Here is a 27647-nt window from a genome sequence, read left to right as displayed (position 1 = left end):
TAGGTGGTCTCCAAATCTAGAAATCCCGTAACATAAACAAGTGAAATAAGTGGAGAAAGAGCAAAATAGGAACACCCATTATTGTTTGACTTTTTGACCCACTCTTCCTACGATTTTTAAACGGCAATAACTTTGTATACAATAATATATTTTAAAAGAAATACATCATATTAACGAGCATTTTATTCTTTTTAATTTGAGTAGGCTATTGCTATAATTTTATTTTTAGTTTATAAAAAAAATACAAGCTACATGATTACATAATTACATAACATTACGTAATTTGTAGTATGCATTATATTTAGTAACAAGTATAACGTTACGTGATTATATACTAGTACGTAATTACATAATATGCTCTTTATTTGAAAACAAGTTTAACGTTGCGTGTTTTTGTACCAGTATGTAATTACATAACACTACGTGACTATTTATTATTACGTGATTTTGAATACCCACTACGTGATTACTTGATTTTCATTTACAATATTATGTGAATACCCACGAATTGATTATGTAATTATGTACTGACACATAATCACGTAACGTTACAAAATCACGTAATGTTAAATTGTCTGAATAAAATGCATATTACGTATAGGTACCATAATCCCGTAACATCGTTATACGAAAACACATAATCGCATAGCTTGTAAAAATATTTAAAATTTAAAACAACTATAACAATAGCCTACTCAAATTAAAGAGAGTAAAATGCTCGTTTTTATGACGTAATTTATTTAAAAATATATTAACGCATGAAAAAGTGCTGGTAATTTAAAATTGTGAGGGAAGTGAGTTTATAAGTCAACTATGTTGGTTCTTCCTATAATACTCTTGGTTGAGAAATCTTTTTACGCTTCGCACACTTCCAACCTCTTGTACATGTATAACATAAACAATATTATATAGTTATTTTCGTTATGACTCTACAAAAAAAAATTGATATTTGTTATGTAAATATATAGTTGTCAAATTAAACACAAAGTATTATAGTTATGTAAAAATAATATGCTCGTTTTGGCTTGCGAGCCTAGTTAAGCTTGCTATATGAGGCTCAAGCTCGTTTATTAAATAAGCTCTAACTTAGGGTCGAGCTTCTTTATTATATGAACTCTAACTTAGACTCGATATTGTTTTAAGTCAAATTTAGTTCAAATTTTTAGCGAACCGATCTCGAATACCCAACAAACCATCGAATTCATTTACACCTTAAAAGACATGTAATTCATAAGCTTGATGGTCTGCTCTACATGTTTTTGTTTTTATTTAATATTATTGCTCTCATAGAGTACCTAGGAGTGGGTCTTTTACACCTATGAAAAAAACCCACAAACGCAATAGTTAATGAGTGAGACGATAATTATTGTATTTATATTTGTTGTGCTTTTCTTATTCTTTAGGCCCTTGTGTGCAATCTACAATTTTCTTTATATAATTGTAACTAACAAGATGGAAATTTAAGTAATTAGCAGATTTGATGAAACACTGGATAATACTAAATTATCACAGTGGGTCATCTCGTGTACTAAGGTTCAACCTCTGTTCTTCACTCGCCGAATGACTGATTCTTCAAAAATGTCCTGCAAAACGAACAACACCGGTGACTCGCTACAAGAAGAAGAAGATGAGAGTTTTCCTTGTAACCACCCTCTGGCGTGAGAATAAGTAATCACTTTGAGGACAAGTGTGTGTATAAAGTAAGGGAGCAAGAAATCGAAAACTTAAACCTGGAGGTTAAGTCTTCTATTTATAGCCGGAGGATTGTCAAGGGATGAGATTGTCAGCTAGCCATTGTTTGCATGGGCGAAGCTTTTAAGGGGCGGGAGGGGGTGGCCGATGTTGGAAATCAGTCCCTTGATCGAATAAAACAAACACGCAATATGAACAAACTTGTTCGACTCTTTTATTAATTTATCAATGAGAGCACACACTAATTACAATGACCCTAACCATCTATTTATACTAAACTTATTCTAGTCCTAACCCGACTCAAACTCTATTAATAAAATAAATAAACAAACTAGATAAACCTATCTAATAAACCTTGATGCCCAATAAAACATCCCTAGATTAGAATTAGGAAACCTAAATAAAATAAACTAAAAGACTTAGCACCCTCCAACTTTGAGTTATGACAAGATTAGTCCCAATAGCCGACCCCCGAACTTTTTGCTCAGTATGTAGTTTGCTCCATAGTGGATTTTTTAGGCAAAAATCAACGAGTTCACGAACCTCCCTCTCTCCTCTCTCTCCTCCCCCTCAACGACCCTACCATGCACACCTCTCTTTCTTCCACGTCGGAGTTTGTCGGGTATTATCTTACACACATGGTAGTTTATGAGTGATTAAGTACCGATAAAAGTATGACCAGATAAAAATAAGATTTATTGACTCGTTAAGTCAAACCCGATTCATATTATCCTTGATCTAACATAAAAAAAATCTATATAACAATACTTTTAGTGTACTAAGGTTCAGAAATAATTCCATGTATAATTCATAAGCATAATAATCTTAAATATTGACATGTACTTCTTTTTATTTAATATTATCTGTCACATAGAGCAATCAACAAAAGATGAGTAACTTCTCAACAGACTTATGTTGTGTTCTTGTGGGATATTCATAAAAAATAAAAAAAATAAAAATAAAAAAAAAATCCTTACAAAAATTGTGGTATTTGCAAGGATCAATTAAAGATTTTTCATCCTCAATTACTTGTTATAAATTTACACAAGATATAACTATAATAAACAAATGACCACCTTAAAAGACAAGAAAGGCATATGATTCTTGTTTCATGTTTGTGGTAATATTAAAACAAGATGAACCCATTTTGCATATTCGATAACCGAGTTGCAAAATTATTTATAAGATGGTGAGAAGTGGCGGTTAATGCATGGATGTTTCAGTTATGATTACAGTTATTGCAATCTTGTTGACAGTAGGAGGGGTTGTTGCCATTTCACAGTTCATAAAAGCAATCCGTTTGTGGTTGTGGCGAGGTTCAGGTTCATGTTCTTCACTGTTTGAACCGATTTGTAATCTATCAAAGCGCAAACCGGTAGTCCTTGGTGAGGCTGTTGCTTCAGATGATGATGATCTTATCTTGCCCAATCAAGAATTTGCCAAACAAGCTCATGTTCCCAGTTTCCAAAAGGTAACTCTTGATTCTTGAAAGGCGCTAGCTTAACGGTAAGGGTGATGTCATGCGACGAGAGGTTCTTCGGAACAGTGTATGTAGAAATGCATGGTAAGAGCCTAAGAGGCCCAAGTTGGCCCAACACTCCAGACAAACGAACGAATACATATACTTAAACGAATGGATTTCCTTGTTCGTGCGTTCGTTAAGAAAATGAATGTGTTTGTGTTCGTTTATGTTGATGTTTGTTAGTTAATATTATAAGACCATCCGTAGTGCGCATGATTCTGGCGTTTTTCTCCCCCAATCACGCCCCATCACGCCGTAGCCCAACCCCCCGGGGCGTTTTTGTGCGTTTTCTTTCAAAAAAAGCTTCCAGGCGTGTTTCAATCCACGCCCTTCTTCACCTTACTTGGCCAATCATGTAATTCCAACTCAAATACCTTTATATTTAAATTTAAAAAAAAAACAAGAAAATATTAATTAGGTAATTATTGATGGGGCATTATTGGGCATTATCCCACTACGCCCATTTGTGAAAAACGCCCATAATGCCATTGGCGAAACTTGAGATTTCCAACCGGGGGGTCGGAAGTCACCGGACCTAAAATTATACCTTAAAAATTATAAAATCGGGGGGTCGAAAACGTATATATCTAAAAAATTCTATACGAAACGTACATACATAACACTACTGGGCGAAAAGTTCGGGGGGTCGGGCGCCCCTCCCGGCCCCTTCAAAGCTACGCCCATGCATAATGCCCCTTTGCTGACTGGGATGACACGTGTCGTAAAATGCCCACAGGTAGGGGCTTTATTCATGTGTACCACTACACATGGTCTAAAGGAACGGTTCACGAACATAAATGGATATAAATGAATGAACATAAACCAACACGAGTTAAAAGTAAACGTGAATATCCAAATTAAAGGCTAAAATATTATCATCATTACATTAAACATTTCAAAGGTAAGTAAACAAAGGATTTCAAAATATGAAAATCAAATTGATTTCCAATCAATATTAGTATTAACAAAATTTGACTGAATATTTAAACGAATACAAACGAATGAACAAATATAAACAAATGTAAATGAGCGAACATAAATGGAAATAAATGGACGAACATAAACAAACTTCCCGCCAAATGGTTCAAGAATAGTTAACTAAACATTTGGTTCGTTTATAAGCCGGGATTCTTGACATTTATATTGATTTCAGTATCTGGAGATGTATAAGAGGTCAATTGAAGATCCAGCTGGATTTTGGTCAGAAATGGCGGCTGATTTCTACTGGAAGAAGAAATGGGGTCAACAAGTCAACTTTGAGAATCTTGATATCACAAAAGGAAATATCAAAATAGAGGTAATCAGTAATCAGTATCCAAATGCCCATGTTTTTCACCTGCATTTGTATAGATTCATTGACCAGTTGGTATGTTTGGCTATCAATTTGATCAGTCGTTCAAGGGTGGAATCACCAACATATGCTATAACTGTTTGGATAGAAATACAGAATCCGGAAATGGTGAGAAGATCGCGATTCATTGGGAAGGAAATGATCGCGGTGTTGATGACTCGTTGACTTACAATCAGCTGCTAGATAGAGTTTGTCAGGTTTGTTATTTTGATTCCTGGGTAAGGATCATTTCAGAACCATAAATATTTACAGAACTCGCAGAACTCCTAATAAACAATCTTTTTATTTATATATTTTTATGTTTAGGATAATTTTATCATTTATTATGTGTATGTTTATGATTACATACATGTTAAGAGTAATTTTATCATTTTTTATACGTAATTTTACAATTACACATATGTAAACTAGTTTTTTTACATATATGTAATTAGTTATGACACATATATATAATTTGCCTATTATACATATGTAAACTACTTTTAACATGTATGTAATCAAAGAAATACATATAATAGATGATAAAAAGCTCCTAAATACAAAAAAAATATATATAAAATGTTTGTTTATTAGGAGTTCTGAAAGTTTTGTAGTTATTTAGAGTTCTGAAATGAACCCAACCCAATTATATATTTTTATGAATTGTGACAGCTTGCAAATTACTTGAGAGAAAATGGAGTAAAAAAGGGTGATTCGGTAATTATTTACTTACCTATGCTCATGGAACTGCCAATCTCGATGCTCGCGTGTGCTCGTATTGGAGCTGTTCATTCGGTATTACTTTGTGATCATTAGCACTATTTTCATTTCTTGACTTGTTTTATAATTATTTTTATATCATTTGGCCTTTGGATTTCAGGTTGTTTTTGCTGGATATTCTGCAAAATCTCTTGAAGAAAGAATTATCGACTGCAAGCCGAAGATTGTGATAACTTGTAACGCGGGTAAACGTGGCACAAAAGTCATCAATCTTAAGGATATTGTTGATTCTGCCAGTGGCGGACCCAGGAATTTTTCTATAGGGGTGCGGAACATTTTTAAAAATTTTAGGCCCCAAGGTATATAAATAAAAAATCGGTTCGTATCGGGTCGGTTCGGGTCAAGTCGGGTCATGTAAAACAAAAGAACTTAATTTATATAACCCACCATAACATAATGAAAACAAAACGAAGCACATGTCTACTATGGTTAGTATGCGGCTATAATAGACCGCTGGAGGTGGATAACCAAAAACCAACAAAAAATCATCAAAAATAACAAAGAAACTTACCCGTGGCTGATTACGGTGGTATGCGGCTGCTGACTGTTCATTGTTGTCGCTGTTGATGTTCTGATCGCTGGCGTGCAAGGACAATAAAGAGAGCAGGATAGAATATGTAAGAGTTTTGGGCTTGTTTATTTTATTTTAGTTTGAAATATTGTTGATTTGTTGGGTTTGTTTATTGGGCTAAGACTTAGTAGTGAGCTAGTTAAATGTATTAGGTATTTAGGTTTAGTTATTTAGGTATTAAAAGTAATATAATTTAGGTAGTATTTTTTATAAAATAGGAGTTTACTAAAGAATATTTTTAAAATATAAATTGATAACACCTTTTACCTAAGGGGTGCGGACGAAAAAGTCCAAGAGGTGCGGACGGAAAATTCCATGGGGTGCGGACGAAAAATTCCAAGGGGTGCGGATGGGATTTTCGATGGAAATTAGCACTAAAATTTTTTTTTCCCGGGGGTGCGCCCGCCCACCCTGGGCTGGGCTTAGGTCCGCCCTTGGATTCTGCACTCTCGGAATCATTTCAAAGTGGAATCCAAGTTGGTAGGATGTTTACTTTTTCTTATGTTGTTTCCAAAAATACATATGTTTTTTTAAAGAGTAAATTACGATTTTGGCCCATGTGGTTATATCACTTTTACCCTTTTAGCCCAAAAAGAATATTTTAACATCTTAGCCCTCAACGTCTTTTTTTCTAACCCTTTTGGCCCCTAACACTAACCCCATCCATTTACTTTTAGGGGCTAAAAGGGTTAGAAAAAAAGACGTTGGGGGCCAAAAGGGTTAGAAAAAAAGACGTTGGGGGCTCAGATGTTAAAAGATTCATTTTTGGGCTAAAAGGGTAAAAGTGATATAACCACAGGGGCCAAAATCGTAATTTACTCTTTTTTAAATCTAATACTTTCATCTGTCGTTCGTTATATCGTTATATCGGTTATTGACTTATTGTTCATTTGAGATTTATTGTTTGCTTGCTCACAAACAGGTTTATGTTTGACTTATGCAAATGAAACCGCAATGAAAAGGGAAGATACTAAATGGCAAAAAGAAAGAGATGTTTGGTGGCAGGTAGTAATTAGTAAAACAATGTTTTTTTGTTAATTGTTATTTTATTACATCCTTAATTTCCACATCAGCTTTTTTTTTTTAAATATACTATTTATTTATTTAATTTAATTTCCAGGATGTTGTTCCAAAATGTTCAACTGAATGTGATGTGGAGTGGGTTGATGCAGAGGATCCACTCTTTCTTCTCTATACGAGTGGAAGCACGGGAAAGCCTAAGGTATGTTTTTTTATTTGACCCGTTTGAGATAAAACAGAACCCAAATCGACTTATTCATTCATAAGTTAATGAGTTGAAACTGTATTGTCATTGAGTTTTCTAACGAATCATGTTGGTCCATTAAATAGGGCGTTCTGCATACTACAGGAGGATACATGGTATACACTGCAGCAACATTCAAATATGCATTTGACTACAAACCATCTGATATATACTGGTAATTCTTGATTTCAAAACATTTATATGTTTAATTTATGCCAATTATCGGCTATTTTTTAAACATACATCAAATAATACTCGTTTCCCCTTGAACTCTAGGTGTACAGCTGACTGTGGTTGGATTACGGGACACAGCTATGTTACTTATGGACCTCTGCTTAACGGAGCAACAGTTGTAGTTTACGAAGGAGTAAAACCTTCAAAACCGAGTTATGATGGTAAATGATATAAATAATAAAACTTTACGAGGTCTTAAATGCGAGCTATCTACAGGTTCCTAATTATCCAGATCCTGGAAGATGTTGGGATATTGTTGACAAGTACAAGGTGACGATATTCTACACCGCTCCTACATTGGTGCGATCACTTATGCGCGATGGTGATGAGGCAAGTATTCTCTTCATCCATGCATATTATGCCTTTTGAGTGTAAAATATGTACAGATCTATCACAATCTCAACCAGAAATATATGAAACACCAGAAATAATGACAAAACTAGTGACAAAAGTTTTATTGATTACCCAAACCAAAAAACACCCAACCAATAACCCAAGATCTCAAACTTCTGAGATCTAAACAAAGTACAAAACAAGTTCAACAGATTTGGAAAATCTGTTGAACATAACAAAGATACAACTAAAATAAAACCAAAAACTGAGATCAACAAGATCTCAAAATACAACCAAGATCTCAACACTGAGATCTGTAAGACAGAACGATGATGATCTTCAACTCCGGTGAAACTCCGGTGAACACAGCTGAATATCACACGAACCAAGATGAGAGAAGTGAAAGGAAACCCTAGAAAATATCTCTGATAATTGATCACAACTGAACTGAGTTTCTCTCTCTTCTCATTTATATAATACAACCATCCAAAGTTACACTTCCAACCCTTAGACTTCCAAAGATGTAACAACCAAACCTTGAGCCCATAACAAAATCTGTTAACAACTAACAAACTAATAAACAACCATAAGCCCATTAACCAATCTAAAATATAAGCCCAATACGAAACAGATATAAGCCCAATATGTTAATACAATGAATTAGAGAACATATACCATATACCTTTCAACACCCCCCCATAATTCATGTACTAAACATATTGTACATACCCAATTTATCACATAACGACTCATGTTGGGCAACACTTAACCCTTTTGTGAAAATGTCTGCAATCTGATTTTCAGATGCAATTTTTTGTGGGTCAATAATGCCACTTGCAATTTTTTCTCTCAAAAAATGCAAGTCCAACTCAAAATGTTTTGTTCTTTCATGGAAGACAGGATTTTGAGAAATTGAGATAGCAGATTTGCTATCACAAAACAATGAAACAGGTAATGCACAATTAATTCCTAATTCAGACAACACATTTTTAATCCACATTACTTCACAAGTAGCAGAACACATTGCCCTGTACTCTGCCTCAGCAGTAGATCTTGAAACAAACCCTTGTTTCTTGCTTTTCCAAGACACAAGAGTATTTCCAAGAAATATGCCAAAACCAGTGACAGATTTCCTGGTAGACAAACACTTAGCCCAATCTGAATCAACAAAGCCTGATATATCAAAATTACCTGTTTTCCTGAACATAACACCTTTTCCTGGACATTGCTTTAAGTATCTCAACAGTCTTAAAGCAATGTCTAAATGTGACTGACATGGCTTATGCATATATTGACTCAAGAACTGCACTGCATAACTTATATCAGGACGTGTCAAAGATAAGTAAATCAGTTTACCTATCAACTTTTGAAACCCAGTAATATTTTCTAAATAATTTTTGTCCTTCTCTATCTTGTTAGTAACCACATGAGACAATTCAATAGGAGTCCCAACAGGTTTACTACCAAGATATCCAAACTCATTTAAGAGCTCAAGACAATATTTTCGTTGTGACAAACAAATAGATTCACCTGAGTATAAAACTTCAATACCCAAAAAATATTTAAGCACACCCAAATCTTTTATTAAAAAACTCTCACTTAAACATCTTTTAATCCTAGCAACTTCAGTAGCACTGTTTCCAGTAACTACTATATCATCAACATAAACCAAAAGAATAACAAGAATATCACCTTTGCTCAACATGAACAAAGAGTGATCACACAAACTTTGGGTAAAACCCATATCAAGCAGAACAGAAGACAATTTTTCATTCCATTTTCTGGGAGCTTGTTTAAGTCCATAAAGGGACTTAACAAGCTTACACACCTTATTTTTATTTTCATTAAAATAACCTAAAGGTAATGTCATATACACATCTTCAGACAATGAACCATACAAGAAGGCATTATTTATATCAAGCTGATACAAAGGCCACCCATTATTAACAGCTATTTTCAAAACAATTCTAACAGTAACCATTTTAACAACTGGAGAAAATGTTTCTCCAAAGTCAATTCCTTCCTTTTGGTTGAAACCTTTTGCAACCAACCTAGCCTTATACCTTTCAACCTCCCCATTGGTCTTATATTTTATTTTGTATACCCATTTACAGCCAATGGGCTTCCTACCTTTAGGTAAGTCAACAACAACCCATGTATTATTCCTATTAAGAGCTTCCATCTCTTGATTCATAGCTTCTATCCACCTAGGATCTTTAATAGCCTCATGATATGAGTTAGGCTCAACAGATTTGTTTAAAGAAGACACTAAACACAAATTGTCAACAGATAAACTAGCATAGTTAACAACCTTTTCAATACCATATTTTACTTTTCCTTCAACAACATACTCATCAAATCTTTGTGGAAAAACTACTTTCCTAGAAGATTTCCTAGTAGTTTGTCCCTCAGATGGGTTGGTCTCTTCATGAGATCCCACAATGTTTTCTGCCCCATCAGTGCTACCTTGCAAACTACTACCTAACTGTTCCTCAGCATGTTGAGTACTACCAACATCAGGAACAGTGGCAGATGTAGAGGGCAACACTGGTGGCTGATCATCACTGCAGTGACCTTGAACACCAGTTATACCCTCTTCATCATTGGGAACAACAGGAACTTCAGGTGTTATTGTTTCAGTAATATCAAAAAAATTTATCTGATTTAAATCAGTGTTAACACTTTGACTCTTATTCAAGATAGATTTAAAAGGATATACTGTTTCATAAAATTTCACATCTCTTGAATAAAACACCTTTTTGTTATCTAAACATAGTAACTTGTATCCCTTTTTAACATTGGAATAACCAACTAAAACACACTTATCAGCATGATAAGCAAATTTATCAGACTCATTTAAGATAATACTAAAACACAAGCAACCAAAGTTCCTTAGGTGAACAAGTGAGGGTTTAAAACCATAAACTACTTCATATGGACTCCTACCATTTAACACAGATGATGGTAACCTGTTAATCAAGTATACAGCAGTTAAAACACAGTCAGACCAATATCTAAGAGGCAAATTACTCTGAAACAACAGAGCTCTAGCTGTGTTAAGAAGATGCCTATGCTTTCTTTCCACCACACCATTTTGTTGTGGTGTATAAGAGCAAGAAGTTTGATGCAAAATGCCTTTAGTTTTACAAAATGTATTCATTTGATTATTTATAAACTCTGTTCCATTATCACTTCTTATAATTTTCACTTTAGTTTCAAACTGAGTTAACATCAACTCATAGAAACTGCACAAATTTTCAAACACTTCTGTTTTATTTACCAACATGTAACACCAAACAGTCCTAGAAAAGTCATCTACTATAGTTAAAAAAATATTTAAAACCTTCATAACTTGTTACCCTATAAGGTCCCCAAACATCTAGATGAACTAACTCTCCTATAGACTTTGTTTTGTGTTCACTAAGTGGGAATGGAACTCTAACTTGTTTTGCCCTGTGACACACATCACAAGGGCCATGTTCAATGCTTTTAACATCAAACTGATCTTTTAACATAGCCAGGACCTGATCAAAAGGGTGGCCTAATCTGCTATGCCACAAATTTGCCTTAACATAACTATTATAGCACACATTCATAGAATTACCATTTTTCCCAACAAAGTAAAGACCACTGTCTTGACTACCAGTCACCAGGATTCTCCTTGATTTGGAATCCTGTAACATACAACTATCTTCTTTAAACACAACATCTATATTGTTATCTTTAGCTAGCCTATGAACTGACAACAGGTTAACATGATACTCTGGGACATAAAAAACATCTTTTAAAATAACACCATCCATTAATTTTACATTACCAATCTTTAAAACTTTAACATTTGTTCCATTAGGGTGAGCTACTTTAATGTCAAATTCAGAAACATCAATAGCATTAAACAACTCTTTATCACTATTTATCATATGTTGACTTGCCCCAGAGTCAACAATCCAACTAAAGAAGTTTTCAAACAACACAGAACTCGAACAACTAACACAATTATTTACTATAACAGACTCACCTCCAACACCTGATGACTCAGTTCCAGATTTATCACCAACTAAGCTCAGTAGTTTAGCAACCTGCTCAGGTGTAAAAGGCAGACCAGAAGTAGAGACACTAGTAGAAGACCCTACCACAGCATTTGACTTATTTAACCCACCAGTTTTACCTGACATATTATTAGACCTTTTCCTAAAACCTGGTGGATATCCAATCAATTCAAAACACCTATCAACAGTATGACCCATCATATTACAGTGTGTACACTTCAAGTTAGGATTAGGTCCTCTTTGATTAGCAATCTTTTTCTTAGACTCAAAAGATTGGTTTGGTTTAGAAACAAAGGCAACATTCTGCCCTTTTGACCCATTACTAGTCAACCTATGTGATTCCTCCCTAGAAACCACAGAATAAGCAACCTTGACAGATGGAAAAGTTTCTCTGGTTAACAAATTTGTTCTTACTGGTTGATAAACATCATCAAGTCCCATTAAAAACTGCATTAGCTTAATTAACATTGTAAAATCATTATAATCCTTAGCTGCTTTACAAGAACATGTTGGCAGTTGAAGCATAGCATCAAACAGCTTCCACATTGTTGTTAATCTATTATAATAGTCAGCTACAGTTGAACCATTTTGAGAAATACTATTTATTTTCTTGAACAAATCATAAACCACAGAACCATCTATCTTGTCATAGGTCTCTTTCAAATCCTCCCAAACCTCTGAAGCTAAACTAGAAAAAACTTGGCCTAAGAAAAGTTCCTCAGACACAGAGTTCAATAGCCAAGTTAACACCACAGAGTTACACCTATCCCACTGACTAGCAAGCACAGAATCCTCAGTAGATTTTTCACACTTTCCATTTATAAAACCAAACTTATTTTTAGCTTCTAAAGCAAGTTTCATAGACGCAGACCAAACAGCATAATTTTCAGTACCCTTCAACTTTACACTAACAATAGTAAGGGCACTAGAATCACTAGGGTGTAGATAAAGTGGATCTCCAATATCCAGTTTACCTATTAAGGTCTGAGATGTACTAGCACTTGGTTCTGGCTGAACCATGATGACATACACAATCAAGAAGACAGATAATACTCACAAACAAACCAACAGATACAACAGATAACACTCTATCAAGAAAACAGATAAAACACACAAATAAACCAACAGATATACAACACACTAAGGCGAAGCTGTATCAGTGTCAAGATTTCAGGTTCATCACTTATAGTGCCTGAACATGTCTTAATACAGGAGCCAAACCCTAAAACAATCAAAAAACAAACAAACAATGGTGCCGGTCCTCACTACCCCGACTTCAACTAATCAACCAACAAAAGCAATAAACTAACTACAGAGAAAAGGAAAGATCTCACAGTGGGTGCAATATCTTCACACACGATGAAGACTGTAACCTTCTAGGGTTACTAGTCAACACCAAGAACAAAGAACAAACACTGGTTAGTTTGCTTTGAAACCTTCTAGGGTTTCAAAGACCAACACAGTCTTCACACGAATCCCAAGAACAGTGTCAAGATTCACACTGTCAAAACTCCCAAGATCAGACAACAGAAACACAGATCTACAAAAAAAAAACAAACAATATCAGAGCAAATCTATACAAGATCTAACAGCGGAAGACTTAGATCTGGGTAAAAGAGCCTTTAAGCTCTGATACCATGTAAAATATGTACAGATCTATCACAATCTCAACCAGAAATATATGAAACACCAGAAATAATGACAAAACTAGTGACAAAAGTTTTATTGATTACCCAAACCAAAAAACACCCAACCAATAACCCAAGATCTCAAACTTCTGAGATCTAAACAAAGTACAAAACAAGTTCAACAGATTTGGAAAATCTGTTGAACATAACAAAGATACAACTAAAATAAAACCAAAAACTGAGATCAACAAGATCTCAAAATACAACCAAGATCTCAACACTGAGATCTGTAAGACAGAACGATGATGATCTTCAACTCCGGTGAAACTCCGGTGAACACAGCTGAATATCACACGAACCAAGATGAGAGAAGTGAAAGGAAACCCTAGAAAATATCTCTGATAATTGATCACAACTGAACTGAGTTTCTCTCTCTTCTCATTTATATAATACAACCATCCAAAGTTACACTTCCAACCCTTAGACTTCCAAAGATGTAACAACCAAACCTTGAGCCCATAACAAAATCTGTTAACAACTAACAAACTAATAAACAACCATAAGCCCATTAACCAATCTAAAATATAAGCCCAATACGAAACAGATATAAGCCCAATATGTTAATACAATGAATTAGAGAACATATACCATATACCTTTCAACAAGTTTTAACTTTATGCTTGTAGACTTTTAGACGTTAACGGGTAAGAAATTTGTATTTGCAGTATGTGACCCGTTATTCTCTTAAATCTTTGCGAGTCCTCGGTAGTGTAGGCGAGCCAATCAATCCAAGTGCATGGAGGTTATTTTATTTTATTTTATTTTGTTACATCTATTTATTTGTTTAAAAAAAAAACCTTTATCTGAGTTTCTTCTTTTCTTTGTTGATATGGCAGGTGGTTTTACAATGTAGTTGGAGATTCAAGGTGTCCAATATCTGACACTTGGTGGCAAACAGAGACCGGCGGTTTCATGGTATTTAACTATTTATGCACATATCATCATATATATGTATTTACATGATTTATAAAAATCGAGCTTAACCGTTCTTGCTTTTTAGATCACTCCTTTGCCCGGTGCATGGCCACAAAAACCAGGTTCTGCCACATTTCCGTTTTTCGGGGTTCAGGTATATATCAAGCATATAATATTTTTATGGAGTTCTTTTTGTTTTTATTTTTTTGGCCATGTTTAACGACCCGTCTAAATCACGCTCCAAAATATAAAATAAATGCAGCCAGCCATAGTGGACGAAAAGGGAAAGGAAATGGAAGGTGAGTGCAGCGGCTATTTATGCGTTAAAACCTCATGGCCCGGAGCGTTCAGGACTCTTTTCGGGGATCATGAAAGATATGAAATTACTTATTTCAAAGCATTCCGCGGTTATTATTTCAGCGGTGATGGCTGCAGAAGGTAATGGAATATTTTTTTGCTTCATCTGTTACTTGAGTGATAACTCGTTTTCGTTTCAGAGACAAGGATGGATATTATTGGATCACTGGAAGAGTTGATGATGTAATTAATGTCAGGTAACTTTATAAACTTAACCATGCATATATGATATATCTATAGAGTTAACTTCATGTAAAAATAAAATTAACGTACTAAGCGTACGAATTGGGGGAAAAAGCAAAAAGTGGCGGTGGCATTTTGGTAATTATCAGCAACTTCAAAATTATTGTAGTAGAGTAATTTTGTAAATGTTCATGTAGAGTAGTTTTGGTCGTGTAGGGTAATTATCAAAAGAGTAAACTGCCATTTTGGTCCCTGAGGTTTGGTTACTTTTGCCACTTTAGTCCAAAACTCAAACCTTTTGCATCTAGGTCCCTGTGGTTTCAGTTTTATTGCCATTTTGGTCCAAAAATGAAATCAGGTCATACTTGTCTTATAAAATCCTGCAATTTTGTCATTTTCCTCAGGGGCAAATCAGGTCATATTTGTCTTATAAAATATGGTATTTATTTATAAAAAAAGAAATGATCATTTTGCCCCTGCGGAAAATGACAAAATAACAGGATTTTATAAGACATATATGACCTGATTTCATTTTTGGACCAAAATGGCAATAAAACTGAAACCACAGGGATCCAGATGCAAAAAGTTTGAGTTTTGGACTAAAGTGGCAAAAGTAACCAAACCACAGGGACCAAAATGGCAGTTTACTCTTATCAAAATTATATGGTAATTATCAAAATTACACTACCCCCCCCAAAAAAAAAAAAAAAAAAAAAAAAAAAACTTAAACCACCCCCCACCCCCAAAAACCTAAAAAAACCTAAACCGCCCCCCCCCCCCCCCCAACTAAAAGCTAAAAACTAAACCATAAAGCTAAACCCCATAACTAAATGCTAACAAAATTACTCTACAAGACATTTTCCAAAATTACTCTACAGAAGTCAAAATTATTCTACTAGAGTAATTTGATAATTACCCTACATTTTCCAAAATTACTCTACAGATGCTCAAAATTACTCTACTAGAGTAATTTTGAAGTTGTTGATAATTACCAGATTGCCACCGTCACTTTTTGCTTTTTCCCCAGTAATTTTGAAGTTGTTGATAATTACCAGATTGCCACCGCCACTTTTTTGCTTTTTCCCCCAATTCGTACGTTTCGTACGATAATTTTATTTTTATTTGATCCTTTACCTATATCTATAACTATCATATAATACAGTTAGTTTATGATTTGTATGTAATATGAACAGTGGACACCGAATTGGCTCAGCTGAAGTTGAATCGGCTCTAGTTTCACATCCTAATTGTGCTGAAGCCGCAGTTGTTGGTGTTGAGCATGAGGTATGTATAGACTAGTTATTTGATTTCTACGTGTTACATATACGGAATTTTAAAAAATTTATATTTCAGAAATTCGTTTGTTTTTTCATAATAGGTCAAAGGCCAGTGTATCTATGCATTTGTGACTCCAGTTGAGGGTGTCGCGTATAGCGAAGATCTTAAGAAAAGTCTCATGCTTTCTGTCCGAACCAATGTAAGTTCTTTTTATGACTCGTTAAAAAGCATTGAGCTGTATTCGACGCTGTTGATAATTCCACTATGGTTTGAATCAGATTGGAGCATTTGCGGTGCCTGAAAAAATTCATTGGGCGCCGGGCCTTCCAAAGACAAGAAGTGGGAAAATAATGAGAAGAATTTTGAGGAAAATTGCTTCTAGGCAGCTAGATGACCTTGGGGATATAAGCACGTTAGCAGATCCAAATGTCGTTGGGCAGATTTTTGCGCTTGCTGATTTATAAACACGCAAAAACCAATATTGGGTGTCGGTTTGATACAAAAAAAGGATTTAATGTACGACATATTGGTACCACCCAGACCTTGGGTTTCAATAGTAACTTATGAGGTTAACCTTAACCATTAAATAATAATACCTAAATGACTGGCAAAATCAAAACAATGATATAAGAAGAGGGTCCAAAAATACAGTACCAAACAAACATGTAAAAAGCCAAAAAGGATTATTCCCCATTCATGGGAAATACAATTTCCAGTACTGACCTCAACATTAACCCAAAATAAAAACATAACCAAAGCCACTCCTTAAAAGATGCGAACCGGCTTTCCCATTGTTGTCTTCAAGTACAAGCACCGCACCTGAGTACATCAACAAACTTAACATAAGAAACTCAAGGCGTAAAATAACAATACCATCAAAAGAAGGAGAATACAACTCACGTTTTGCCAGTTCTTTTTAAGTAAAGAAACCAAGAAATTGACACTCATTTGAACATTTTGGAAGATTTGCTTCTCTTCCATGCTGCAGTTTCCAACAGCAACTCCCATGCAAAGCACCTTCTTAAGTTGGAATTTGACTGTCGCTTTCGTCTCGTTGACTTTTGCCTCGAGAGATTCTTGGTGGGAAACAAGAGTAGGGAACTTACCTGAATTCGAGTCGATACCAAAATACATGTTACAAAATCAACCAACTTTAATTTAAACGCAAAATCAATCAAACCTATGCAGTTAATGTGGTAATGTATCAAATATCGGTAAAGGACCGATATTTGAGAATAGGTTATCTCGGTGAGATATCGGTAATTTTAATATCATGCAGAATTTATATATATAGCAAATTAACACTAACAAATCAGTGATATATCGGTTATATTGGTCAACTATCAGTGATATAAGTCAATATCGCTGATAATATCGGTAATGATGATAATGATGGTAATGATATTCAGACCGATATTTGACACTGATATTTTACATGGGAACCGATAACCAATATATCAACAATATATCACCAATATTAACTGCATAGATTCAAAGATGCACGTACCTGCTTTGTTAAGACCGGGGCCCAACAAACGAGGAATCTGCTTGATAACAGACTCAGAAGCCAAGAAAGCTTGATGCTTCTTAGCAAGTTTCTTCACCAATTTCTTGTTCTTGTTCAGCTTTTTTAAACCCTCAACATCCATATATTCAAGACCAATTTTTTGAGCCTGTAGTTACAAGAAAATAATAAATTCGATTGTCTATTGTGGCCTGTAAAATTTATAAACTTAAGTAATACTTTGATTGTAACAAACAGCTAAAATTCTGTTTATAAAACTTCGAATAGGTATGAAATAAACTCAAGTAGCAATATAACATATGATTGAAGTATTAGTACTTGTAACCCTTAAGGGTTAATTCAAGATGCTATTTGTTTTCGAAATCGATATATTTACCTCTTCAACGTGTTGAGCATCTCCAAGCATGCAAACTTTAAGCTTGGGGCGAGGAATGTGGGGCAACTTCACGGTTCCACTGAAACGTTTGTCCTTTTGTGGATCGTAATTCTTCAAACCAATTTGTAACTCAATGGTTTCAGTAAAGTTACGTTTCTTTTCCTTTGCATCCGTAGTGATCTGAGTAATTGCCTCTCTAAGGGCTTCACTTTGAAGCTTACTGCAGAATTAAAAAAAAACAATTATCAATTTTGCTGCACCATTTCAACAATATAAAGTAACAAACAAAAAACAAACTCTGCTCTGTCAGACAAAATTATCTATTGTGATTATAAACTAAGAAATGTAATTTGTAATAGCGAAGGAAAAACAATAAACAAGGTATTGAAATAAATCCAGCTTTCAGAAATCCTTATTATAGTTTTTTATCCAATGCCTTTAATAGATAGTAAATTCATAAACAATCGCACAATAACAAAAGGTAGATATACAAGCAAATGTCGGCTAAATCAAAAAAAGAATCCCCATCAAGGTACTACATAAACCTATCTAATGAGCTGATAAAAAAATATATTAGTCAACATTTCATACACTCCCACATTGGCAACAATATCTAATTGAACTGATAAAAGATAAATAAATCCATAAATCATACACAATTGATAATGATAAAATTAGCCAAAATTTCACACAATTGATAATGGATAAATTAGTCAATATTTCATATGCATTTGGCCACAGACAATTTATAACAAACATATCTAAATAAATTGATAATAAAGATAAACAAATCATTATTTCATACACAAATGATAAGAAATAAATTAGTCAATACTTCATACACAATTGATAATGAGGAAACCAGTAAACATTTCACATACAATTGCCACATATTTACAATAATGTATCGAAATAAGCTTCACACAGATAATCAATCCTATGACAAAATCAATAACCATACCTCATTTTTTGAAACTTTTCCTCTCGATACCTTCAATTCTGCGAATAATCAACGACAAAACACATAAGTTTAACATCAACGAACCCTAAGCATTAAAAACCACTCGCAACAAGATCTAAATTCATATAACTGATAATCACAAGCTAATTAATCAACACTAAGCATCAAACTACAACAAAATCGTCATCATCAGATCATCTACTATCAAAATATGTACATATGCAGAATACTGTTCAATCAAATCAAATTCAAACGGCTAAAAAATGAAGAAAAAGATCATACCTCTGAGAGTTAGGGTTTCAAAGTGCCGATAAGAGTTACGCACCAAAAACAGCTGATTGTAATATATGAGGCTGAAACCCTAAATGTTCTGTGAATGGGCCTTGCACTATTTGAGCTTTAAGTTTAAACTAGCCCATTAACAATGTTCTGTGAATGGGCCTTTCAGATACAATGGCCCGTAGCCCCATACTGAAATAAATAAACGGTCGGATATGGAATCGGGTTTTGAAGAGAGAGTAATCAGGTTTTGATCGGGTGGGGTCAGGTATACCCGGTTTTGAATTACAGGCATGGTTGCAAAAGTCGCTAGGCGCTCTCTAGTCGGTCGACCGGGGAGTTGAGAGTACTCGGTCTAGGCGGAGAGTACTCAGGGAGTATTCGGACATGTTAAAATATAAAGAAATTACTTTTTGGAGACTAAATATAAGTCAAATAACATAAATTTACTAATATTTATAACAAAATACGTGAAAATGATATTCATTCTTTAATATGATAAGCATAGAAATTATGTTTTATTATTATTTAAGTCAAACTAGGCCCGAGTTGACCTACTAGATCCAATTTTGGCCGAGGTTGACTGCGTTTGACCGACTCCGAGTAATTAGGCGGAGTCGAAGAAAGTCGCCTCGGCAGCTTACCTTGTAGCGACTACTCGGGGAGTACTCGACCTTGGAAACCTTGTTTTACAACCATGATTACAGGATATGAGCCCGGTAAATACCCGTCAGGTATGGAACCGGGTTGGAAATATCCGGGTTTTTTAATATCTGGTTTCGGGTTTTTTCGGGTAATGTATGACTCCGGGGTTTTTGTGCACCTTTGCTCGGTGGGCTTGTATGAACGTGTGCTTTATAAATGATTAAAATGATATAATAAAGATTTTAATTGTCTTCTACTCTACTACTTAATAAATTAATACAAAGTTGGACATATGTTACCTTAAAGATTGTATCAATATATACCCTACTAGGTTAGAATCTCGTATATTACATGGCCTGAGTAAATGTAATGTTATATAAAAATAACAAAAAGTTATGTTTTTAAAAAAACCCGAGCCCGTACGTTAATTGGGTTGAATAAACTTGTGCATCGCAACAAGATGACTATCAAATAATAACATAAAGATAATTTTGTATTTTATTTAGATACCCGCTTGTAATTCTAGTGTCGTAAGTTATATGATTAATTTAAGGGAAAATGTCACAGAATAGTAACCAAATTTCAAAACTGTTATAATTAGGTCACCCATATCGTTTTTGTCCCAATTAGATAACTTAACAATCAAATCGAGCCATGTTCTTTTTTTCCATATGTCAAGAAAAAATGGAGCATATGATGTTGGGATCGAATTATTTTAATATATGAAATTATATTGATTAAAGAAAAAACAATTTAATTATTTTAAAAATTAAAAAAAACATGTTAAAATCCACGTAATCACTCGACGTTAGCATTAAATAAAAGGGAAAAAGAAACAAAAATCCATATCACCATGGTTACCTATAAAATGGATGAAAAACCCTTAATTTTGATGAAAATGAATGTTGAGTGACTTTTGGGGAGAGGGTTTAGGTTTTTGGGCGTGGAGGATGAGGTGGGTGGGTTTAGGTTTTTGCGTGTGGGTGTGGGTATGGGTGTGGGGGGTTTTAGGTTTTTGGGAGGTGGGGTTGAGAGGTTTAGATTTTTCGTAATGTTGCACATGTGTAGTAATAAATAGTAGTATTTAAAAAAGTATAATTTGAGATGGACAATTTGATTTCAAGAATTTCTGCACCAACAGCACACTTAAGTTTTTATTGTTAGTAATTGTTTATATATAAATAATATATTTTATATTATTAAGTTAGTATGCCCGGTCAAACTATCGATGCTTTTTTGAAACAACAAGGCCAGTCCCTGAGTTTAATTGTATGAATGTTACTGATGCTTCATGTGCAGATGAGGTAAAAGTAGAGGATTGGGTTGTGGGGGATGATATTGTTTGCCAAAAAGGCTGACGATGTTTGTTCAAAAACATCAAATTTGTATGTTGATGCTCCTCCATATGTGAGAATTTTTGTTTTTAAGCCATCTTTGAGAGGCCCGTCAAATAAATATGTGCCTCCAAAGCTAATAGTTAGAGATGAAAATGCTAAATCTAACATTGTTTTTAGAAAAAATAACAGTGAATGCTCTAAGTATTGTAAACAAAGACATATGAAGTACAACAGAAAGGTTGAAAAATCTACAAACAAATCATCCAGCAAATCTTATAACTCGAATTCATCATCAGTTGGATCGAATGGATCGGGATATGCTCCTTACGTAAAGAAGCAAACATGTTACAGCTGCGGCATACCCGGTCACATTGCACGAAATTGCACACATCGTCCCTATGTGCCATATTATAAACAGATTTTCAGTTAACATCCAGTTTTTTTTGTCCTTTTCCTTTCTTTTAATAGAGGGCAAAATGGTCTTTTAACGTTTTATTATAACAAATTAAAAAAAAATTGACCATTTTGCATATTCGTTAAAGGGAGGAAAAAGACAAAAAGTTGAATGTTAACTGAAAAATCTGACCATATTTTGCGTTCGGATGAAAATGACAATAAAATTGAAATAAAAGGGACATAGATTCAAAAGGTTTGAATTTTGAACTAAAGTGACAAAAGTGACCAAACCTTAGGGACTATTTTGACAGTTTACTCATTAAAGAATTTATTTAAGCACTAGAATCCAATTTGTATTTATTTATCAAAAAGTTAATTTTTAACTTCATTAATAAAATAATAACATATAGTTGAAATTAACACCAATACTGAAATACCAATAATATCCCCTCAAGTGTGTTAAAATTGAGTTGAAATGATAAGTTTGTCCTAAAGATATGTATTATATAGTAGTATAATTAGATTTAGTTTAATTGTTATTTAACAAGAATATATATATATATATATATATATATATATATATATATATATAGGGTAGTTTCCTATCCAACTTTTCCTCCCATAAGAGTCTAGCTGTCACACCCTAACCGATGGCGTAATCATCGGGGCGCGGCACTAGACGAATCAGATTGCTCAGGAGAATCCATAACAACTATAAAGCGACAATATTGATTACAGTTATCCCATACTAACAAACAATACAATCACATAAGTTATCACATATTTCTTGTCCTCTCGAACAATACAAATTTGACAACCTAGATTTTAGGTGAGTTTTTAGAATTCCTAGCTTGATTTGATGTAGACTGCGACTAAACCTGCAACATGCATTAAAACGACGTCAATACAAAAGTATTGGCGAGTATACAAGTTTTGATAGTGAAGCGTAAATAGATAAAAGTGCTGTGAATTACCAAATACATAAACAAGATACCTCAACATACATGCATATAAGACCGATACTACCAGCTAAGTCACTCGAGCTGCGATTGCGATTGCGATTGCTATTCATCCTAACTAGACCCCGTCGGGTGCTATAGTACTATACTAGTTAAGGCAAGACCTCGCGAGTATGAGTCCTAACACATATGTAACTAGTATCACGTGTAAATATGCATAACAGTTATTCGCAAGTGATAAATAGTTTGATGGAATAATTCGTTTTGATAAATTTGATTTAATAGGAACGTATGTTACACCCAAAATGCAATAAAAAGGGGTTGGAGTATACTCATAGTCGGTGTTCGGCAAGCAACCACAACTTGGTGGGTTGACGGGAGCGCGTCTGAGATTACCCTGATTATATATCGATAGCGTGAGCATTGAATTGTGTTAAACGGAGCAATGTGTCAATGGATCGGACAGTACTCCAAATTGTTGAAATTAAAGTCAGGTGTGGGACCCAGGGTGAAATCCGATCGGATGGCAGTCCATTCAGATGGCTGTCCTATCCGTTCGGATGGTTGCCTGTTCGTTCGGATGGGAGCCTGTCCGTTCGGATGGCAGCCTGTCCGATCGGGTGCCTGTATGCCTGTCCGATCGGATGACTGTCCGGTTGGACGGCAATCCGTCCAAACAATCTAGTCGTCCTTGGCACTTGACTAACTTTGAAGGTTTTTTGGCGGTTTTGGTCAAGACGGTGTTGTGACGTGCTAAGCAAGAGAAACCCCATCTCGAACCAAGGGACCCGATCGGACAGGAATCACTCAAATCTGACCGGCTTACTGATTCGTGATGGTCATTCTTGGTTAACCCAAAATCGGTCGTCTCTTTGTTAGAAATCAGATCTTGAACCAACACGACACTAAGAATGAGTAGATGGTCGGTTTAAGATCCGATTCTGTCGGTTTTGGGTGCATTGAGTGTAAAAGAGTTGAAAGAAAGTTGGAAAACAATCTTTCAATCCTTTTATTCGTGATTATGTGTAGATTTGTGTGAAAATGTTGTTTATACCTTGTGGAAATCCTTCGGATCTGAGTTGTTCTTGGTGGAATAAGGCCAACACTTGAAGTTCATAAGAACTTCGTGATGACATCACCGTAGAACACCTCAAATCCATTGATTTCACGGTTAAAAATTAAGATTTAGAAGAGAGAATGATGGAGAAGTGCGTGTAGATCATCGAAGTACAAGATTTGAGTTGGAAACTTACAAGAATCGCGAGAAATCGAGAGAAAATAGCCCAAAAGTGTGCTGGTCGAGTGGGAGTTGTCACATCAAGGCAATTGATGTGAGAGTGGGGGTATTTATAGGAAAGAGAGGAGAGGAGGTGGTGCAGTGAGTCGGATCGAATGGCCATTCAATCGGATGGCCATCCTAGCGGATAACCATCCTATCAGAGAGCCGTCTTATCGGAGAGCCGTCCTATCGGAGGGTTAGTTTCCTAACTTTCTATTCGTTTGATGCGTTTTGTGGTGTTAATTGTTTTAAGTATATTAAGCGTTTTAGCGAGATAAGTAGTATCGTGTTATGTTGTGCTTCGATACGATAATCGAGTTGCGCGTGTCCACGAATGCGCTTTCGAGTATTGCGTTGCATTGCGACGTATCACGGCTATCAAGGAGGGTAGAGTTGGTCCTCACTCGACATCATCGTGGTTGTCGGCAAGTGCAATGTGATGCGATAGCGATAAAGTATGCGTAATATGCGAAAATACTGCGAGATAGCGATATAAGTGGTATAGATACATTATGATCCGAATCTCTGGTGCTAGGCGTAACGAGTATAACGAGTAGTAACAACGCACGAACATGCGGGTTGTTACACTAGCTTCCTGGTTCTGGGTATTTCTTTCTCTATTTGCTATCCTGCGTTGTTGGAGTTTTTCATTCTTTTTCTCCTTTCATGAGCTCCTCCACTAAACCAACCTCTCTTTTTAAGGGGAAATGGTTCCTCGGATTTTGCTTTGAAAACAAAGACATCCTCAGAATCAGCAGTATATCCTGGGTTTGACTGGGATGATGTTCCTTTATTCTTTGGGGAATGAGGTAATTGACGGCTACCGTCAGAGGTACCCTGGTCACTCATACTGTAAACTAGAAATTGTCAAATAACACAAAATAATAATATACATATTTACATAGAATAACACATAAGTTATTTCCTAACACAATTGGTTAAAATTTAGGTATTAAGAGAACACCTAAATGGCTTAAACCAGTGGCTTTGGCTCTGATACCACCTTCTGTCGCAGCCCCCGGCCCCTATCCCGGGAGCGGGAGCCACGAATCAGTCAAGTGGTATCGGTGTTTGTTAATTTGGCAGCGGAAATGAGACATTAGGATCATAGTTTGGAAATAATTTCAGAGTTTCAAAACACCAAACTTTTATAGTAAATAAATGGGATAAAAACCCATGTTTCATTCATAATACATTTGTAGGGATAAACCCTGGTTGTTGAAAACATAAACTTTTATTTAAGCTGGCTTCTTATAGCTTCACATTAAGTTACCTGAAACGCGTTTTAAAAAGATTTTATCAGCAAGAAATACTGGCGAGTGCATCCTAGTTTAATCAAAACAAGCTTTTATAACTTTACAGTATTGAGGGTGATTACAATGTTTATATCTACCAATATACTCATTCAGTATTTTTCATGTTGGCAGTTCCATGACCGTGGTCATATTACTATTCGCTAACTCGTTGTCCAATAGTAACGCTTTTCTAGTAGTGTTTACAAAACCCCACATACCGGCATCAATTGTAGAATACAAAGACTCAATCACTATAAGTACAACTGAAAATATTTGAGGTTTTGTAAAACAGTCTGGTAGAAAAAGAGAATGACTCACTTTGTAGACTTAGGTGTTTCTATAGCTTCCTGTTGTTTTTCCTGATTATTTTCTATTAAAAAACAGACAATGCACACGTGTTAGTAAGATAACCCAAGTCACTTAGCCATACAACACAAGACAGAACTCCAACGAACTTAGTCAGGCAGAGCCGACATGCGTTACGGAGCCCTAGATCAATCGGGTAGGATAACGAATTAGTGATCGGGGTTAAAATACTTACAAGGAGGAAGAGCTTCGTGTTTTAGGGGTATAATACCAAGCTACTATATTTCTATAATAGAGGGTTGAGAGAAGAAAGAAGTGAACGATTTGAGAATGAAGCTGAAAGGCTCCTTTTATAGGCTGATCCAGCACTCGCTCGCGCCCCGCGAGCCCCGTTCCTCTCTCTTTCGCGCCCCGCGAGGAAAACGCTAGCTACGGCTAGGGTGGCAGATCACCACCGTAGGTTTGCAACATCCAGGGACACGTGGGCCTAGGAGAATCCGGCAACCATAGGGGTCTCGCACCCCGCGAGCCACCTGGTGAACTCAGTCGCGGCCCGCGAGCGACACATATTCCTTATTTTATTTGATTTTTATAAAAACTAAGGTTATACGGGTCAGGTTACGTGTATACAGGATGTAATAAAGCGTTTTCGAGGGTTGTTATAAAATAACACCTTGGTGCTTCATTCCAACTTGCTCATTTCTCAAATTCTTCTCTCTAATCTCTTAACTGGAGTTTACTTCTGCTTAGAGGCCTCTTACTGAGTTCAAACTTCTCCTAGAACACTTGTAAATGTTCTTTCATAGTTCTTTTTTATTTTAGGCTAAGTTATTTGCAACTCAATGCAAGAAGCCTAGTGATCTTTTATGTAATCATTTGTTACTCGATTCGCCTGTGGATCTTTTATACACTTTGGTCTGTATATTAATTTGAACTTTCGGACAATCGTATTTTGTAATAATTATTTTATACTCTCAAGACTTACGTTGTGTTAATTGTGAATATATATATCAATTTGTCACGCATAAACCCCAACTCCGGGCCCACCAGAAAATTAGGGTCTGACACTTTGGCATCTTGGACCTTCGTTTCTGTATTTAATTAAGAAGTAATTTAATTTGTTCATATTAGGTACAAAGAAGAAGTTGAATGATCCTAAAATTGTCAAGATATTCAGGAAACTAGCAAGTGTTTGGGTGATATCCATGCTCTTCAGCACTTTCATATAACAATTATTATTTAATATGATTTGTGTATTGATTCTCTAAAATAACTTGATTCAAATTTGTGATGATTCTAAAATATATTTAAGATAAAGTTTCAATAATTAATAGTTATACATGAATAAATGATTTTATCTTTTTTGATAATATTCGTTTATTTTCAACCGTATAATACGTTCACATTTTATAACCTTTAGTTCATATTTTGATATTTTCTTTTTTACTCAACCAGTGTATATTGATCAACGGAATGGTTTATGCAACGGTATGAGATTACAGATTAGTAAACTATACAGACATGTTATAGAAGTTGAGATTATATTTGAATTTCAACAAAAATAATTTGTTTTCTTTTTTTGAAACCGCGTTTAACGCGGGCATTAGCCTAGCTGGCCATATATGAAATTGCCCACCTGATATATAATCAAGGAACACTATAAAAATTTAAAAAATTTAAATATAATTTTTTTAAACGAACTTGTGATTTTAACGTTATATAAATGGACTTATTTAAAAATTTTAAATCAATTGTTAAGAAACACTATTCTAAGATAAATTATATTAGTATTAGGTTAGAACCTCGTGTATTACACGGGTTGAATAAATATAATTTTATATATTAAATAATAAAAAGTTATATTTTCATGAACCCTGAATATTGTACGGTTTAAATAAATGTAATTTTATATATTAAATAGTAAAAAAGTTATATCTTTAAAAACCGTGGGTATTACACAGATTAAATAAATGTAATTTTGTATACTAAATACTAAAAACGTCGTATCTTTAAAAAAACTCGTGTATAATTAGGTCGAATAAATCTACCAACTAATAAAAAAATTACATCTTTAAAAACCCCGTATATTACAC

The 27647-nt window shown here is 34.9% G+C and overlaps 2 protein-coding genes across 2 annotated transcripts; one reads left to right on the top strand and one right to left on the bottom strand.

Moving 5' to 3' along the window:
* Positions 1 to 2875: 2875 nt before the first annotated feature.
* On the top strand, positions 2876 to 16943 carry LOC110868564 (acetyl-coenzyme A synthetase, chloroplastic/glyoxysomal). The gene is made up of 19 exons (XM_022117760.2): positions 2876 to 3163; positions 4368 to 4511; positions 4607 to 4762; positions 5217 to 5339; positions 5425 to 5560; positions 6322 to 6375; positions 6818 to 6900; positions 7016 to 7117; positions 7246 to 7334; positions 7436 to 7526; positions 7610 to 7723; positions 14129 to 14205; positions 14300 to 14378; positions 14464 to 14532; positions 14641 to 14816; positions 14876 to 14932; positions 16112 to 16202; positions 16297 to 16395; positions 16475 to 16943. The coding sequence occupies exons 1-19, from the start codon at positions 2903 to 2905 to the stop codon at positions 16658 to 16660; spliced, it is 2187 nt and encodes a 728-aa protein (XP_021973452.1). The 5' UTR covers positions 2876 to 2902; the 3' UTR covers positions 16661 to 16943.
* Positions 16798 to 19455, bottom strand: LOC110868563 (60S ribosomal protein L10a-1). Its single transcript, XM_022117759.2, has 6 exons — positions 19341 to 19455; positions 19059 to 19096; positions 18098 to 18317; positions 17704 to 17869; positions 17097 to 17302; positions 16798 to 17015 (listed from the first exon to the last, which is right to left on the bottom strand). Exons 2-6 carry the CDS (start codon positions 19061 to 19063, stop codon positions 16962 to 16964), a joined length of 651 nt encoding a protein of 216 aa, XP_021973451.1. The 5' UTR covers positions 19064 to 19096; positions 19341 to 19455; the 3' UTR covers positions 16798 to 16961.
* Between the last annotated feature and the right edge of the window lie 8192 nt (positions 19456 to 27647).

Source organism: Helianthus annuus, chromosome 7 (assembly GCF_002127325.2).
Source record: "Helianthus annuus cultivar XRQ/B chromosome 7, HanXRQr2.0-SUNRISE, whole genome shotgun sequence".
NCBI lineage: Eukaryota > Viridiplantae > Streptophyta > Magnoliopsida > Asterales > Asteraceae > Helianthus > Helianthus annuus.
This window is presented reverse-complemented; position numbering and strand designations above follow the sequence as displayed.

What these genes read in the sequence shown, in the direction of transcription:
- LOC110868564 (XM_022117760.2), top strand. Translation starts at nt 2,903, where the DNA reads ATGGATGTTTCAGTTATGATTACAGTTATTGCAATCTTGTTGACAGTA. An exon ending in CAGTTGTAGTTTACGAAGGA is followed by an intron (nt 7,527 to 7,609) that starts GTAAAACCTTCA and finishes AGCTATCTACAG; the next exon opens with GTTCCTAATTATCCAGATCC. An exon ending in GATGATGTAATTAATGTCAG is followed by an intron (nt 14,933 to 16,111) that starts GTAACTTTATAA and finishes TAATATGAACAG; the next exon opens with TGGACACCGAATTGGCTCAG.
- LOC110868563 (XM_022117759.2), bottom strand. An exon ending in ATGCTCAACACGTTGAAGAG is followed by an intron (nt 17,870 to 18,097) that starts GTAAATATATCG and finishes TTGTAACTACAG; the next exon opens with GCTCAAAAAATTGGTCTTGA. An exon ending in TTAAAAAGAACTGGCAAAAC is followed by an intron (nt 17,016 to 17,096) that starts GTGAGTTGTATT and finishes TGATGTACTCAG; the next exon opens with GTGCGGTGCTTGTACTTGAA.